The sequence below is a fragment of the Nematostella vectensis genome, chromosome 11 (genome assembly GCF_932526225.1).
Source record: "Nematostella vectensis chromosome 11, jaNemVect1.1, whole genome shotgun sequence".
NCBI classification, from domain to species: domain Eukaryota; kingdom Metazoa; phylum Cnidaria; class Anthozoa; order Actiniaria; family Edwardsiidae; genus Nematostella; species Nematostella vectensis.
The window spans coordinates 7,578,828-7,594,769 of NC_064044.1; the positions used below are offsets into that span (position 1 = coordinate 7,578,828).

Below are 15,942 nucleotides of genomic sequence, written 5' to 3' on the forward strand. Positions count from 1 at the left end.
CTTGAGATAAAATCACTGTTGGCAAGGTTACGACTGCTCAGATGGAAGAAGGATTAGAAAAACGTGCATTTTGTAGCAAGGACTGATTGGTATCGCACTAGGTGGGACGGCATTGATAGACACGGAGCTCCTGTGCAAATTATCATTTTTACAATGTATTATTGGCCCTGTACAAACGACCGTAACAAAGAAGGGCCTTGATTGTCCAAACACTCAGTCCATGCAAATTTCCAAGGCTTTATGCATAACAAACAGCTTTCGGTTTGTTCGTTCGCTTTCTGTTACAACAGTGTATAGTGTAGATATTTCGAACTCGTATCATGATTTCTATGGAAGATTATGGCATCCAGACTCTGGCCCGGTTTTGTGTATTCACCTTAATTTCACTATTTCTGTATAGTTTATTTGACTTCTTTCAAAGCACCGACGAATGCATAAAAAACAAACAACAGTCGATCGACACTGAGGTAGGTAAAACTTATTTTTAACGACGCATTACAAACATCCTACTTCTTTGAATTTAGATATTTTTCTTGATCTTTATCTCGAATGTTTATAAATAATGACTAAAGTAAGAGAGGAAATACGGTTATTCTACAATGAATCCGTTTAATGTGTAATAAACCACATAGAAGTACCTCCAAACCGCAAAAATAGACACAAATAAAATTTACAGAATATCATTACTTCGAAAAAACAATATAATGAAATGAGTTTCGTTTCAAAATTGTCATCAAGGTAACGGAATGATTTATCAGATATATTGATTGGTACTCTATATGGCCAATATAAACAAAACCCAATAAATATAAGCAAATCTATTGTTTAAAAACGTAATAACAGCGCCGACAATAGTTCACTTTGCTCCAGAAAATAGCACTGCCAGATTTCGACATGTTATTGTTTATTTCCTTTTTCTAGGCGGAAGTTGATACTTAGAAGTCTGTTTAGCATGGGCGATTAATTTTCCGTAGTCGTATTTATCTGAGAATTGGACCCCTTGTCTGAAAGAGCTCCATTACGTACTAATGGTCAAATGCAAAGAGATTTGTCTCCGTTCTTTGGAAGTGTCATTCATTGATTGCCGGTTGTAAAACCAATGTATTTTGACGGAACTGGATATTTTCAGCTTAGCAAAATGTGATGTTGTCATTACTGGTTACTTCACCAAAGTAAGTAATCACAATTAGAGCGTAGGACAGACGAGGTATTTTGCCTTGTTTGTTAAAATTGAAAGACACATCCAAGTAACTCATCGAACTAACTGTTTTAAAAAATTTTTTAAAAAAATATTTTTTAGCTTCTAAACGCTACACGAGCATACGCATTTAATTAATCATATGCAGAAAGACAAATAATTAAGCTAAAGATTAGAGCTTTTACAGCTTAGAAGAAAAAAGAAACTTAATTAATAAAGAAATAGAAGGATAATCACATAAAATGCAAAAAAAAAGTTTTTAGTTTAAAAAAATCTAATGTCAGAAGTGGGATTCGAACCCACGCCTCCATTCGGAGACCAGAACACTCTCCCATGCACCATGAGAAGGAATGGAACCTTGAGTCTGGCGCCTTAGACCACTCGGCCATTCTGACATAGATGTTATTAGACTATTTGCCAATCTCTCATAAATATGTGTTCTAGAAAGTATGCACCTGTTAGTCATGCGCAGTGTTACTTATTCCAAAACTAGCTTAGCGTTTACTCAAGATAAACTTCTAATTTCCAGATATGTCAAACAAGCCAAACGTATTCCTCAGCCTCATGTTTCTATAGTATTTTATATGATTATTGTTTGTAGTCCATTAACTGTTATTCTAACATCGACGGATTCTTACTATAGTTATCCTCAATTTTGAAATTGTTCTGTTCCCTTAGATCAACATTCATTTGCAATTCTTGCATTACCTTCTTAAGAGCAGTCAAACCAGTTAGTACCGAAATATTAATTAGTCAGTATAAATAGGAGTTCACTGTAAAACATACTACTTGTAACAACGACAGCTTGCTGCGGAGGCTATCGAGTAAGTTCTGTTGGCTTCGTGAAGACAATCCCTAGTCAAGGAAGAGGTCTAGTAAGGATTCCCTTCTATCAGCCTCGCCTTCTGAGAATCGTTTGATCGCTGTCTCCTAGAACGAGCTCGAATACCTCCCTGCTCGCTAAGCGTGGTTGCTTTTACAATAAAGTTGTTGGTGAGGAAACAGAAGCTACCTGGTAAACGACCCCGGAGAAACCCCCGTTATTACATAGATAAAAGAATTGTGTTATAAAGATGCTACCATTTTTGACGTACTTAGCATAAATATCGTGTATTCGGAGCCATAAGGACATATAAAAGTATCCATTTTTTTTTCTTTCTTTCTCTGTAAAGTTAGAAACCATTCAAGTTTCAAATTTCGCCGTCTTCAGTAAGAAATGACAAAAGATAGATTTCAAAATTGGCCACAAATCAAAACGCGCGAAAAAGTGTTTATTGCGCGCATTGTGTAGTTCCAGAAAATATACATCCCCCCCCCATTGAGGGGGTCATACTCCCCTCCCCTCTGGAAATTCCTACATTTGGACCTCCCCCCCGGAATTTACAATCCCCTCAATGGGGGGGGGGGGGGGGTTGGGGGGTATGGATATTTTCTGGAACTAACACATTCTCAATTGACCAATGATCGCAGGCGCACATATTTAACATTATTTCCCTAGTGAGTATACGTATTTACGTTGCAGTATGAGGGCGCTTAACTTTTTTTAGAATAGCGTGACGCTTTTATCATTTAGACGAAGAGCAATAATATGTTTGATAAACAACTCATTGCTCACCGACAAAAGTGCGGGATTTTTATAAAGCTCCTCGCGCAATCAAACGGTAAACTCCTGCGTCTCATTTCTTACTGGAAATGAATTGATTTCCAGGATAATTCAGGAGCACGCCGCAGCAGGGTCGCCTCGGGGCCCGTATCCCGTATCTTCAGCGAAGTGAACTCTGTTTACGATGCCTTTCTTCACGGCTTGAAAATTTCAAAGGACTCGCCTTGCTTAGGGTGGAGGTTGCCTAGCAACGGGGAATATGCATGGATCACATATAATGAGGTAGGGTGGAGGTTGCCTAGCAATGGGGAATATGCATGGAACACATATATTAATGAGATACGGAATAAGGGAGGTCTCTCAAGGCCCCCTTGAGTAAGGGGAGGCTATGGAGAGGGGGGGGGGGGAATCGCCTTGCTTAGAGTGGAGGTTACCTGGCAACGGGGAATACACATGGATCACATATCATGAGGTATGGAATTAAGGCGGTCTCTTAGGGGGGGTAGGGAGGGGCCTCGCCTTGCTATCCGAGGCGCGACATGTTCTCATGTTCTTGCAATTTGGTGAAATCACAGGCTGGATGCTCTTATAAAAAAGGTTCTTAGAACAAGTGTAAGGTATAGACTATGGGGGAAACGAAGAACGCTTGTATCGTTAAGTCAGAGTGCGTCTTATGCATATCATGACTTGCATTTTGCTTTATGGCTTTCCCTAATTCAATTGAAGGTAGCATGCTTTTAGGCTGATTTAGACAGCATGATTTAGTCGTATGCAACTCGCCCGCAACACCTCTACAACTCGAGTCGTGGAGTGTAAATCAGCCTACGACTCCGCTACGGTGCTCGGCTACGAAAGTCGTAGTGTGTAATTCAGGGCTAAGACATGTCGTAGGCAGTTCGCATACGACTAAATCGTGCTGTCTGAATCAGCCTTAACGCAACAGGGCTAAGACATGTCGTAGGCAGTTCGCATACGACTAAATCGTGCTGTCTAAATCAGCCTTTGCCGTTTTTAGGTTCATGGACGAGCGTACAGTGTAGGATGTGGGCTGGTCTGTCTCGGTTGCCAACCGTCGCAAGCCACTCACTTGGGCATTCTTGCGCCAAACTCAGTTGAGGTAGGCCATTAATTGTAACAATCATCCATTTTCGAGGAAAGGGTGGATAAAGAAAGAAGGGTTGCATTATAAAGTAGGAGAATTGTACGAAGAAAAAAGAGAACAAGTTGATTCTCCTTAGTTTTCATAGAGGGGATTGGAGCCCCCACAACCCATCCTCTTGATTCGCCTCTGCTCATCTGTCTTCAGAGGGAAATGGTAAAGCACCAAAAATTAGGGTACCTACTTTTTCGGGGGTGGGGGAGGTGGGTGGGTGGGTGGGTGGGAGGTAGGGAGGGAGGGAGTTTTCTGACAAAAATCTGACCACCCCGAAAGAACAAAAAGGAATTTTTTTATGACAGTATCTCCAAGGAACGTTTATTGTAGGATTTGGCTACCAAAAAGTCTGGCTAATGAATTGATGACATACCAGAGTGATCTAACTTATGCTTTATAGATTTGTCTAAAAATAACACGTCTATTGAGAACCGAAAACGAACTTTCGGCCGATGGTGTGTGTGTGTGGGATAATGGCCTGCAAACAAAGGAGAAAAAAATATTGCGAGCTGCATCGTTTCACACTAAACGTGCAACATAATATTATAACTCGCTCCTGTTGCCAGGGAACTCGGTTCCTCAGGCTTGAAAAGCCGAGCCTATGCAGCTGAGTTATCGCGCCATCAAGCAATTGTACTTGTAAGCTATCATGTCCCAGAGTTATCACTAAATTGAGAGCCAGCAGGCCACGTTATATTAAGGGAGGGAGGATGGTCACAAAACAGACACATTAAGAAAATATTGATGGACACAACATCTGGTCATTTCCTTCTAATTTTCGAAATTATTGTGTGTGTGTGTGGGGGGGGGGGGGGGGGGGGGGTGGGGGGGGGTCACATGCCCCCAGTGCCCCACACCCTGCTACGGCCCTGATATGTTCATAGGACACAGGTATACTGACATCCTTGAACATGGTGTATTTCTTTCGGTCTTCCCTTAGCTAATGCAATCTGTGTGTCCCTGTTTTCAGTGGTTCCTGACAGACCTCGGGTGTCAGATGTTTTCAATGATAACAGTCCCCATATATGACTCGCACGGGTACGCCGCTTGTACACACATCATCAAACAAGGTATGATCACGTGATTATATTCCCCATATATGACTCGCACGGGTACGCCGCGTGCACACACATCGTCAAACAAGGTATGATCACGTGATTATATTCCCATATATGCCTCACAAGGGTACACTCCGTGCACACATATCACCAAATAAGGTATGATCACGTGATTATATTTCCCATATGACTTGCACGGATACGCTCCGTGTACACACATCATCAAACAAGGTACGATCACGTGATTATATTCTCCATATATGACTCGCACGGTTGCGCTCCGTGTACACACATTACCAAACAAGGTATGATCACGTGATTATATTCCCCATATCATCAAACAAGGTATGATCACGTGATTGTATTCCTCATATCATCAAACAAGGTATGATCACGTGATTATATTCCCCATATCATCAAACAAGGTATGATCACGTGATTATATTCCCCATATCATTAAACAAGATATGATCACGTGATTATATTCCCCATATCATCAAACAAGGTATGATCACGTGATTATATTTCACATATCATCAAACAAGGTATGATCACGTGATTATATTCCCCATATCATCAAACAAGGTATGATCACGTGATTATATTCCCCATATCATCAAACAAGGTATGATCACGTGATTATATTCCCCATATATGACTCGCACTGTCACGCTCTGTGTACACATATTATCATACATGGTACATATATGACTCGCACATAAGATTTATCATTCACACACGATAAAATTGTCTTTGGGCTCGCCTTGTGCTTTAAATCAAGTTACACATAAAGGCACTCTCTAATCGTAATCTTTATTTTCGTGACTTATAGAGCTGGCATATGTGGGGAATTTATGTAGCGCTTGAAATAGCAGTAGCGGATCTAGGTGCAGGGTTTAGGGGGTTTAAAGCCCCCCCCCCCCCCCCCCTTGTGCTGCCAGAAAGCCATATGTAACAATAAAAATTTCCCCTCACCCCTTTGTCACAACGCCAAACCCCCCCTTTAGCTAAAAGTTAGATCCGCCCCTGCTTCGCTAGGACTTTTGAACCTTACCGGAACGCAAGAGCCACACAAGAGGTTAGAACGATCAACAGAAAATAAAGCAGGTCCGTTTTCTTGCGCTTGAGTTTTTGCCAGTACGAATAGGCCATTCCAGCTATAAGCTTGCGCGCGCATAACAATAGAAACCTACCTTAAGGTAATTCCCTTAAATTGCACTGCGCACCCCTTCTGCGCATAGTGGCGCGCGCTGTTTGTTCGAATTTTCCGGTATTAAGTGTGCGCGCGCGCCACAGTTGTGCAAGAAAACAAAGCAAAAGGCGCGCGTTTTTTTACTTAAAATTGCTTTGACAGAAAAACGAAGTCGGTTATCCCCATTTTTTATTTGCTCAAATAGTTAAATATAAACGGAAAAATGACATACTGAAAGAAGAAAAAAAGGTGGCTTGTAGAAGTTTGTATATTTTCTCTTAAAAGCCATAAAAATACTTCAAAATGGCGCTTTTTACCGTATGAATAGTGGCGAAAACAGTGTCTTTTAGTGCGATCTCTGAAATGTGATTTGTTTTGAACATTAGCTACTACGGGTTATTGTTTAGGAGATCGGATTTTGGCAGCTCGACAAAGAGAACTTAATTTTCTATAGACTATAGGCACTACTTTTGAAAATTTAGAGTTCTGTTTTTTCCTCGCATGATCAGTAAAAACGCGTCAAAAGTACGCCCCTCTGCTGTGAAAACGAGGACGATTATACCCCCATTTTTGATAACATTTTTTGAAAGCCCTTAACTTCAATATTGTTTATGCCAAGTTTTAAAAAAAATCTGGGTTGTAGAACTATTTCAAGGGAATTACCTTAACTACCAGAATGTAGCGCGCGCTTTTTTAAATCTACATCAAACAAAGCGCGCGCTGCATGCCGGTAGTTGGGGTAGGTTCCCATGGTGAGTGCGCGCGCATGCTTATAGCTGGGATAGCCTATTGATAGTTATTCGTATTGCGTTAGAGCGGGGCCTCTCTTTATCTCGAAGAGTCTCGTTTCTGTGTGTGTTAACCTACCGACTCGGTTTTGTTTTTCTAGCTGGTTTACAGTCCATCGTTTGCCATTCCTCAAAGGTTAGCTTCCTATTGTCAGCACTCAATCAATACGACGTCGGAATTATCCGAAGTCTGGTGACGGTAGGCGTACCGATTTCTTCAAGCGATCGATCAGCCGCCGCAAGATTAAGAATCAAAGTTATCAGCTTTGAGGATTTAGAGGTAATATTTACCGGCTAGTATCGTTGTGCGACTGTTAAAAAAAAAATCCCCCCCCACCCCCCCCCCCCCCCAATGAGCTCTGTCGTTTCTCTTTTTTCTTTATTTAAAGAAGCGCCGGGATTTATGCATTATCGTGTATAATCAAGTCTGCGCACCCTCTTAGCTTGGCTACGCCATTGGCAATATTTGTAGCAACTCAATTCACAATAGGTGCATTTATCATCTGATCTTGTAGTCAATGAATGATGTCTTTTATTGCTCACTCGTGTTCACTTTATCAGTACTGTTGAGTTCAAATGACAGGAAATTCGAATTATCGAGGGTATCAAGACATAGAAACGTTTGTTAGCGGGAGGCTCAAACTGTCGAAAGGGTCGTGGATGGGGTTAACCGACTAGCGACAAACGGCTTAAAAAGTAACTGATTACCGACAAAACATGAAAAAAACTTGTGACTAGCGACAAAAAATATTTGCCGACTACCGACATTTTATTATTTTCGTTTTTTTTACTATTTACTTCCATCGTCAATCTATTAAATTCGGCCATTTCAGAATCAACACTGTGTATTTTCTGTTGCATCAACTTTTCAGTCAATTATTAATCCATAATTAATTTATTATAAATAAGTTATTAATTACTAGTCAATCCTAAATAATGTTTAATCTTGTTTATGCATGAAATCTATAACAAAGCGACGTACTAGCCTAGATTCACCGACTACCGACACAGACCGATTATTCCTACCGACTACCGACAAATTATGGAAATTTAAACTGGCTAACGACATGCAGACCCCCCATCCAGACCCTGTGCCGAGGGTCTGGGTTATCAAGGGTTCTGACGTTCAAGTCATCAAGGTCGAAGGTTCTAAGCTATCGGTGTCCGCTGAACATTGTTTGTGTTCTAAGAGACCAGGAGCGGTCCGTGGCAAGAACCTCCTCATATTTAGAAGTCGTTACTTTGAATAAATGCTCTTTTTCTTATATCATGTTAGAAACTTGGTGAGACGAACCCGATACAAAAGAAGGTAACATATGTCTTTTTTGCTGTTTTTGATTTGTATTGATTTTTTTAGAATCGTTTTATTAGAATTGTATTTGAGCTCTTTTGTCCGTACGTTCCCTGCAGTCCGCTTGTCTCTGGTGTTTCTTACGGTCTCGTCTTTACTTACACAGCCTCCAAAATCAGACGATTTGTACACGGTGTGCTATACAAGTGGAACAACAGGTCTGTACAAAAGATAAAAAACAACAACAAATTTAATTCTCGCGCTTTTTGTGTCAAATCTACTTCGGGAGTCCTTCGGTAGTAAAACCACTGGCTGTTCGAATGCGGATACACGTTGCCATGGGATATTTTGAGAGGGGCGGTTTTTTTCTTTCTTATTTATGTTGGTTAAAAGCAGAGGAGCTCTTTTCTCAGATTAGCTAACAGTGAGGGGTCCTAGAACCCCTAAAACCCCCGCTGGATTGTCCCTGGAATACTTTTTCTTCAGCCGTTGTTATTTAAAAGCAAGTGATTCTATGCGTACGACAAACTAACTGACAACTATTTGATAGGTTTCCTAATTTTCTGATTCTGTGAACCATATATTTCAGGTACTCCAAAAGGAGCGATGCTGACTCACGATAATGTCATATCAGATTTATCTGCATTTTTATACGTTTTAAAACAGGTAATAATTTTGAGACGTTTCTTTTAAAAGAAACAAGACATCATCATTATTATTGTCATCATGACCACTATCATCACATTACTGTCATTATCACCACTACCATCACCACCATCATCATAATCATTGTCATCATCATCACCACCATCACCATCATCATCACCACCACCACCATCATCATCATAATTGTCACCATCACCACCACCATCACCATCATCATCACCACCACCACCACCATCATCATAATTGTCACCATCACCACCACCATCAACACATTATTCCTTGAGTCCCTCGACGTCTTCTCGAATATACCCTACTTTTGTGTCAAAGATCTAAAGTTACGGATAAGTAGTATACAGTGTGCACGTTGTTAGTGCACGTGGGCACTCATGTACTTTGATTGACATCTCGCACGACGTCACAAGACTCGGCTTGGACTTCTACTTCTCGGTTTATTCTCATTGTTGACCAAAAACAGCGAACGCGAACGCCATCCTTTGTAATCCATACGAAACAGATACAACTCACTAGGAAGAAATTGTTTAGGATGAATAGATCTATCAATTAATAATTGAAAAATAAAATATCATAACCACCACTATCTTCATCATCAAATGACAAATGTTCGGTCGTCCTTCACACTTGATTTCTACGCTAAGTACAAAGCATTCTATCACGTCTTTTTTTTGCAGCACGGGCGAAGTTTTGGAGTAGACGACGTCCACTTATCATTTCTTCCTCTCTCGCACATGTACGAGAGGGTGAACCAGGTGAGTTCGTCTTGTACCATCCGTTGGTATGTACTTTATGTAGGGTTGGTATGTACTTTATGTAGGGTTGAGGTTAGGGTCAGGCAGGGGCATTTCCAGAGGGGGAGGAGAGGAGATAATCTGGGGGGGGGGGGGGGTGGGGGGAACGGATCCCATTCTGCTCATGTGACGAGATGGGTTTGAGTCCGGTTGACCCCTAGAGTCGACTTAAATTGACTGACGTTTGCGAGCTAAATCTTGCTGACAAAGGAAGTTCTTTCTTTGACTCGAACGTAAAAACTTTTCTGGTTGTTGTCCTTTCTTCCATAACGTCCTCTTTTAACAGATTGTTATCTTCATGAATGGTGGGAAAATTGGATTTTTTAACGGCGACATTAAGAAACTCCTAGATGACTTCAAGACACTGAGGTTCGTCTTTTTGAACACGTGGTTAACACTTTGTTTTACTTAGAATAGAGACAAAGAAGCTGTTTTAGTAGCACAAACTTCTTCCAAATGAAAAGAGGTCGGCTTTTTGTGTCAATTTTAACATTCCTAATTTGGTCCAAAACATTTTAAACCTTAAAGTAACACTTCGACCCCTTTGTGTGAATTCGTCCTTTTAATTAAGCGCCTCCATCAAATAAGCGCTCCGTCTGAAAGTAGAAGCATTAAATAAGCGCCGGGGAGTATTCGACGCTATTCAACGCTTGCTTGCTTGTGAACCAGGTCAATTTTGTATTGCATATATTGCTTAATTCATGCCTTTGATAACAAAAAAGATTGTGTTCGCTAGTTTTGTTAATATAACATATGAAAAGCACCCCATTCGCTTCGAACTGATGTCAAGGGTACTCGTTGTAATAATCATTTGCACACATTTTCATTGGATTGGAAGGAGCTGACCGTATCATGCTTTACACAGGCCTACCGTATTTGGGGCGGTACCTCGTCTACTTAACAGAATACACGACAAGGTTGGTGGATTTACAACGTTGATAGTGAGCTGTACCTAAAGCCGCAATATTGTTTATAAAAAAATAATGCCATGTTGTTAAATGCAACCTGTTTCGGTGTCTATAAGTCTTAAATCCATCAGTCGTAACGTCTATGGGTGTGATAAAAGATATGCGCAACTCCCTTGATTTTAATTGTATAGTCTCTTATTAAATACACCTATTTAAAAAAAGGACACTCTGAGAATTCAGGTAACGTAAAAGCCCACACTGATTCGTGCGTATCATTATCAATCAATGGCTTGCGTTTTTTCCAATTGTTTAAAAAAAGCCTGGAACGAGCAAAAATGCAGTAGACACGGAAAAGCGAAAGATTGGAGCGGACGTTAAAATGTGGTAATAATATCATAATAAGAAATTGAGTAAGCAAAATGAAAAACAACTCAAAGGATTTCAAAAGAAATACATACTTTGAAAGCTGCGCAATTGTTGCTTATATTCAGCTGTTAAACATTCACATGGCTTTCAGAGACCAAATTTAACCATTTGTATCCCATGAACCACTTCGAGCTAAAAAGCATTTATAATGGGATGCAACCTTTTTGAGAAGTAGATGTGCAAAGGACAGCGACTGAAAATAGTCTGAAAAGACAAACATTTATTTGTACTTACTAATGTAAGAAACATTCTTTTAGGTCACAAATGAAATAAATAAGAGTTGGATAAAAAGGTGGATCTTCCAAATCGCTTTAAATGCCAAGAAAAGAGATCTAGCCAGGTAGGGAAAAACGTTTACTTTATATTCTATATAAATTGATTAAGTGCATGTGTGTGTGTGTTCTTTTTTTAGGAAAATAGTCAGGAGAGATACGATATGGGACTATCTGATATTCAACAAAATACAGGTTTGAAACTCTTTTCCCTATAATTGGTATATATAATAGTTTTAGATCGTGGATGGTGTTTAACATTACACGTCATATCCCCAGTGGCTATAAAGCTGAAAGAGGCAAGCTGTCCTTCCCAGAATGCATTGAGAGCTATCTCAAAAGTGCGTCCTCCAATGAGCCTTGTACCTCATTAGCTTTTTGTCATTATTGCGACTAGGTACAAGTCTACTCATCTCACAATTTTCTCCTACGATGTCGTATGCGATATGTCTACAACGTGTCGCAGCCTTGAATTTAAACCTTTTCTACTTTTCCGCTTTTCTCGAAAATCGTATGACACTTCCTTACTTGCAATTTTGCCTATGTATGCGCGCGCCACTCGTAATAATAAATAAATATAATAGGGTCAAAACCAGTTTTTTGTCAGGGTACCCTACTAACGGTCCGAGGGGGAGGGGGGTGGTTAATAGTTCAAAATCTTGATAATGACCCTCGCCATATCTCGCAGATTGTTATTTTGAAGTTCCTTCTCGAATAAACCTCTGTATTTTCAATGATAAACAATAACAAAGGAGTGGGTGAGTGACATTCTTTAACCGTTTATTTCACAGGCCTTACTCGGAGGACGAGTCTGGTTTATCATCAGCGGATCCGCTCCTCTCTCACCCAAAGTCGCAACCTTTATAAGATGTGTCATGGGATGTCAGGTGAGGGCAGACGGTAGAAGTCGGGTGCATATCAAACATATTCCCCACGGATAGTGTCCTTCGTTTGCATTGCCTTATATGGTCATTGATGCCCATATTTAGAAGAGCTAAAGTTTTCCCGCTCCCTGATGATCTCCAGAAAATATGGTGAAAAATGCTGATTCCTGTCAATTTGAGACTCGTGGCAAGAATTTGTCCGAAAAAAACTGACAGCTTGGTCAAATTTTTATCTCACTAATCTTGAAAAGCCCTTAGACCCAGGCCTCCCAGAGATTGACCGAGCGGGTTTGAAGGTCACCCAAATATTGATATGACGGGTATGTTTGCACCCGTCGTACTGGCGCGTACCCAGAACTGGCTGAAGGAGGGGCGGGGGGGGGGGGGGGGTGCATATTATTCAAAGGTGCATATTATTCAAAGATTCCTTATTAAAGAAATGACCCACTTTTTGTGTACGCGCCTGTCATATGTTTCGTAACCATCTTCGCCGTAGCAGGGGGTGGGGCACTGAGGGCACGTGCCCCCCAATATTTAAAAAAATATATAAAGAAATGACCAGAAGGGACGAGGCTGTGCCCCCAATATTTATTTAATGTTTCTCTATTGTGCCCCCCCCCCCCCTAATATTTCGACGACTGCTTCGGCATTGCCTGGAATTCACCATGTTTCTCTAAAATGAAGTCGTTGCTCGAATGCTCCGGCACAAATGCCATCCCCCCATCTCCACCCCCCTCCCCCCCCAAAAAAAAAAAAAAAAAAAGAAAGAAAGAAAAGAAAGCAACAACAACAAATAATCATTGAATGCTCCTTTTTAACTCGTAACAGCAAAATAATCAGACTGTTATTGAAATCTTGATAGTATTACCTTCTTGCATTCTTATCATATAACGGCTACAGTACTGGTCTCTTATATGAAGCCTTCTCTCTATCGGTAAAAAAGGTCGGCAACTATTCGTTCATTGAAGGGTTTCCCGCCAAATTATTGCTATCTTGCAAGAAAGCGTAGCACCACGCCAAATATGTTTTATAAATATTCAAGTGTTTTAATCTTCTTATAGGTTCCCATTCCGCTATGCGAACGCATTGTATTAATTCAAGTGTTACATTTAGGTACAAGAAGGATATGGACAGACAGAGACTGTTGCATCTGTAACGCTTCAGTTACTTGACGACTTTACTGCTGGTAAGTATTTTTCAAGATCATTTCATACTCAACTTTAACGAAGACCTACTAAATCCAGCAGCAACAGCTCCAGTATTGCTTGCTTAATCACCTAGCAGGACGAGAAATGTTGGCGCTGTTTGTACACTGTGTTGGGAGATGCTGAGAAGAAAGGCGCCAACGTTTCCTTTGTGTCGTGCGATCAAGCTAGCTGGGTAGTGTCACCAATACAGGTTGATTTTATCTTTCCTATTCTGTTATCACCCCTCACCCCGCATCACCTAACTTAAATGCCACCTCACCTCGCCTAGCCTCGCCTTAAATTAAACCACACCTTACTTTACAGTACCTCTAATGCCATCTCCCCTTTCCTTACCTTACTTCACCTCATCTTACCAAACAACCTTTACTAAACAACGAAAACAATCTCATCTCATCACTCTCGCTTTCTTTGCCTAACCTAATTTCATAAACACTTCGCCTCAGTTTGCCTTATTTGAGCTAACCTTTAAACATTTTTTGTTCTACCCTAACTTGCTGCGCATGCATATTGATTCATGCACGGATCCAGGAAGAACTCTGACCTCTTTACGAGAAAAAGAGAACGCTGAATACTGTCGCCTCAATCAACAGGATGGAGACAGGCTTATACTTAACGTTCTAACTCGAGAAAGTTTGATCTGTTTATGTGAACAGTTGCAAATATGCAATAGGCCCACTTTTCATTTATCATTCTCCCTATCAATTCACCTCGTGCTCAGCTTCTCGCCTGCACCTTCCATTCCCCGTTCCTGATAAATCAGTAGCTCTTCCTGATCTTAGCATTGTTCGCCGCACTGCTACTCTGAGTTCGGTCATTCTCCAGTAATAAATCACCGGATTAATCGCAGAGTTGGCAAACATAAGTGTCATAGAGACTTTGATAAAGGACGGCGAGTGACAATTGTCTGCTGTTATTCCAAAGTAGGCGAACGCGCAGAAGCACGGTGCATAACAGACAACAAACGCAAAGTACACATACAGAGAGCTTGTAACCGACTTTGCGTATCGCTTGATGTTTCGCGGTGAGGTGATGATCTCCAGTTCTGTCGAAACAGTTGGCGCCATAGCGCGTATCTGTAACTTATGTTTCTTAATGACTCCATAGACTTGAATATAACTTGTAAATATAGCGCATTTGCAGATGCCCATCACAACACAAAAACTGACGTTATACGTGTCCATACCTAAGACAATCCAGACGACAGAAAGAAGTGAAGAAAATACCCAGAATGCGACACACACGACGAAAGCTCTCTTCATAGTTACAACACTAGGGTACCTTAAATGAAGATAGATGGCGAGGAATCTATCGACAGCGACTGCGGTAATGCTCACCAACGATACAACCCCAACAAACGAGGAAATAACCCCAAAGGCAATAGAAACTGTACAGTATATGTCTGGCAGGTGATATGCGTTAAGTTCTAGCGTAATCGAACTGAATAGCAGAGGTTGAGCTAGTAAGCCCACACAAAGATCCGACAAAGCGAGATTTGAGAGCAAAATCATTGCTGGGGTGTGTAATGTCGAAGTTTTCCATATTGCGGCGAGAACCAAAGCGTTCAGAAGTATCGCAGGGACGAATGTGAGTCCATTTATTAACGTGATACCGATGAACTCTGTGTAGGAAATCTGGCCACACTGTAGCCATTCTGAAAAAGGTAAACAAGACTCAGTGAACACAACCATGATGACCGAAGCTCGCCGACTTTTGCCTGCTCACTTTCGCGAGACGTTTGTAAAGCCTCAATAACAATGAGCAATTTGAACAGTTGAAAAACAACAACTGCGTCCTTATAAATATCCAATTCGCGGACTGTCTAATTAGGATTCTATTTGCTAAGATGAAACGAGACCTAATTTGTTCCGTGTTTTATTACATGGATTTTCGACCAGGCGAAATGATAAAATATATCCTTTATAAAGATTAACGATTATTCTTATTTTCCTTTTGATTCTGCCCCTATGTCTGTGCTGGCTTGTAATTTTATTCAAACTCGATCTCTATCATTTTTTTCCTTAACCTATTAAATATCCTTTTCTTGAACAGCTGTATTCGAAAGTTATACCAGAACTAAATGCAATCTAACTTTTCGTTGACAAAAAATAAAAACCATTTTTTTTAAACACAGACTAGGTAAATTTCCGTTCGCAGTACTTTTCGAAAACAGTTTATTTTCGCCCCCCGATATTAATAATAATATTATTAATAACCTTTACCAGATACCTATTTTTTCTATTAGTTATACCTGGTGGCCCTAAAGCTCAATTGATCCATTATTTGTAGTATTTTAAGTATCTATAACTAGCCATAGCTTTTTATTATCGAGGTGATCCCATCTTCGCTTTTCAATAAAATGATAACTATTTTTTAGCTGTATTAATAAGGACGAAACAGCTGTCCATGGTTGCCGAACTGCACGGGTAATAGACTGTGCTAGCGTCCCGTCTTGGCCCGACTGGTGCCAATGTGTGTATGCTAGTGTGCTT

General features: G+C 40.6%; 2 protein-coding genes and 1 non-coding gene across 5 annotated transcripts in view; 1 reads left to right on the top strand and 2 right to left on the bottom strand.

Annotated features, from left to right (window-relative positions):
• Positions 1–15,942, top strand: part of LOC5518468 (long-chain-fatty-acid--CoA ligase 1) — a 28,491-nt gene continuing 12,549 nt past the window's right edge. Inside the window, exons 1-15 of one of the 3 annotated variants that reach the window (XM_048734172.1) lie at positions 1–467; positions 2,907–3,083; positions 3,817–3,918; positions 4,925–5,024; positions 7,094–7,272; positions 8,269–8,301; positions 8,450–8,501; positions 8,873–8,949; positions 9,639–9,716; positions 10,042–10,124; positions 10,621–10,672; positions 11,347–11,429; positions 11,502–11,556; positions 12,153–12,248; positions 13,359–13,431. In XM_048734172.1, coding sequence (XP_048590129.1) covers positions 321–467; positions 2,907–3,083; positions 3,817–3,918; positions 4,925–5,024; positions 7,094–7,272; positions 8,269–8,301; positions 8,450–8,501; positions 8,873–8,949; positions 9,639–9,716; positions 10,042–10,124; positions 10,621–10,672; positions 11,347–11,429; positions 11,502–11,556; positions 12,153–12,248; positions 13,359–13,431 — 1,387 coding nt within the window. In that variant the 5' untranslated portion in view covers positions 1–320. The remainder of the gene's footprint in view (positions 468–2,906; positions 3,084–3,816; positions 3,919–4,924; positions 5,025–7,093; positions 7,273–8,268; positions 8,302–8,449; positions 8,502–8,872; positions 8,950–9,638; positions 9,717–10,041; positions 10,125–10,620; positions 10,673–11,346; positions 11,430–11,501; positions 11,557–12,152; positions 12,249–13,358; positions 13,432–15,942) is intronic. The other 2 variants (XM_048734171.1, XM_048734170.1) reach the window with 2 other exon arrangements.
• Positions 1,477–1,593, bottom strand: Trnal-caa. Its single transcript has 2 exons — positions 1,556–1,593; positions 1,477–1,522 (listed from the first exon to the last, which is right to left on the bottom strand). It is a non-coding gene; the product is annotated as a tRNA-Leu (tRNA).
• Positions 13,040–15,373, bottom strand: LOC116602051 (melanocyte-stimulating hormone receptor). Its single transcript, XM_032363112.2, has one exon. It carries the CDS (start codon positions 15,139–15,141, stop codon positions 14,152–14,154), a length of 990 nt encoding a protein of 329 aa, XP_032219003.2. The 5' UTR covers positions 15,142–15,373; the 3' UTR covers positions 13,040–14,151.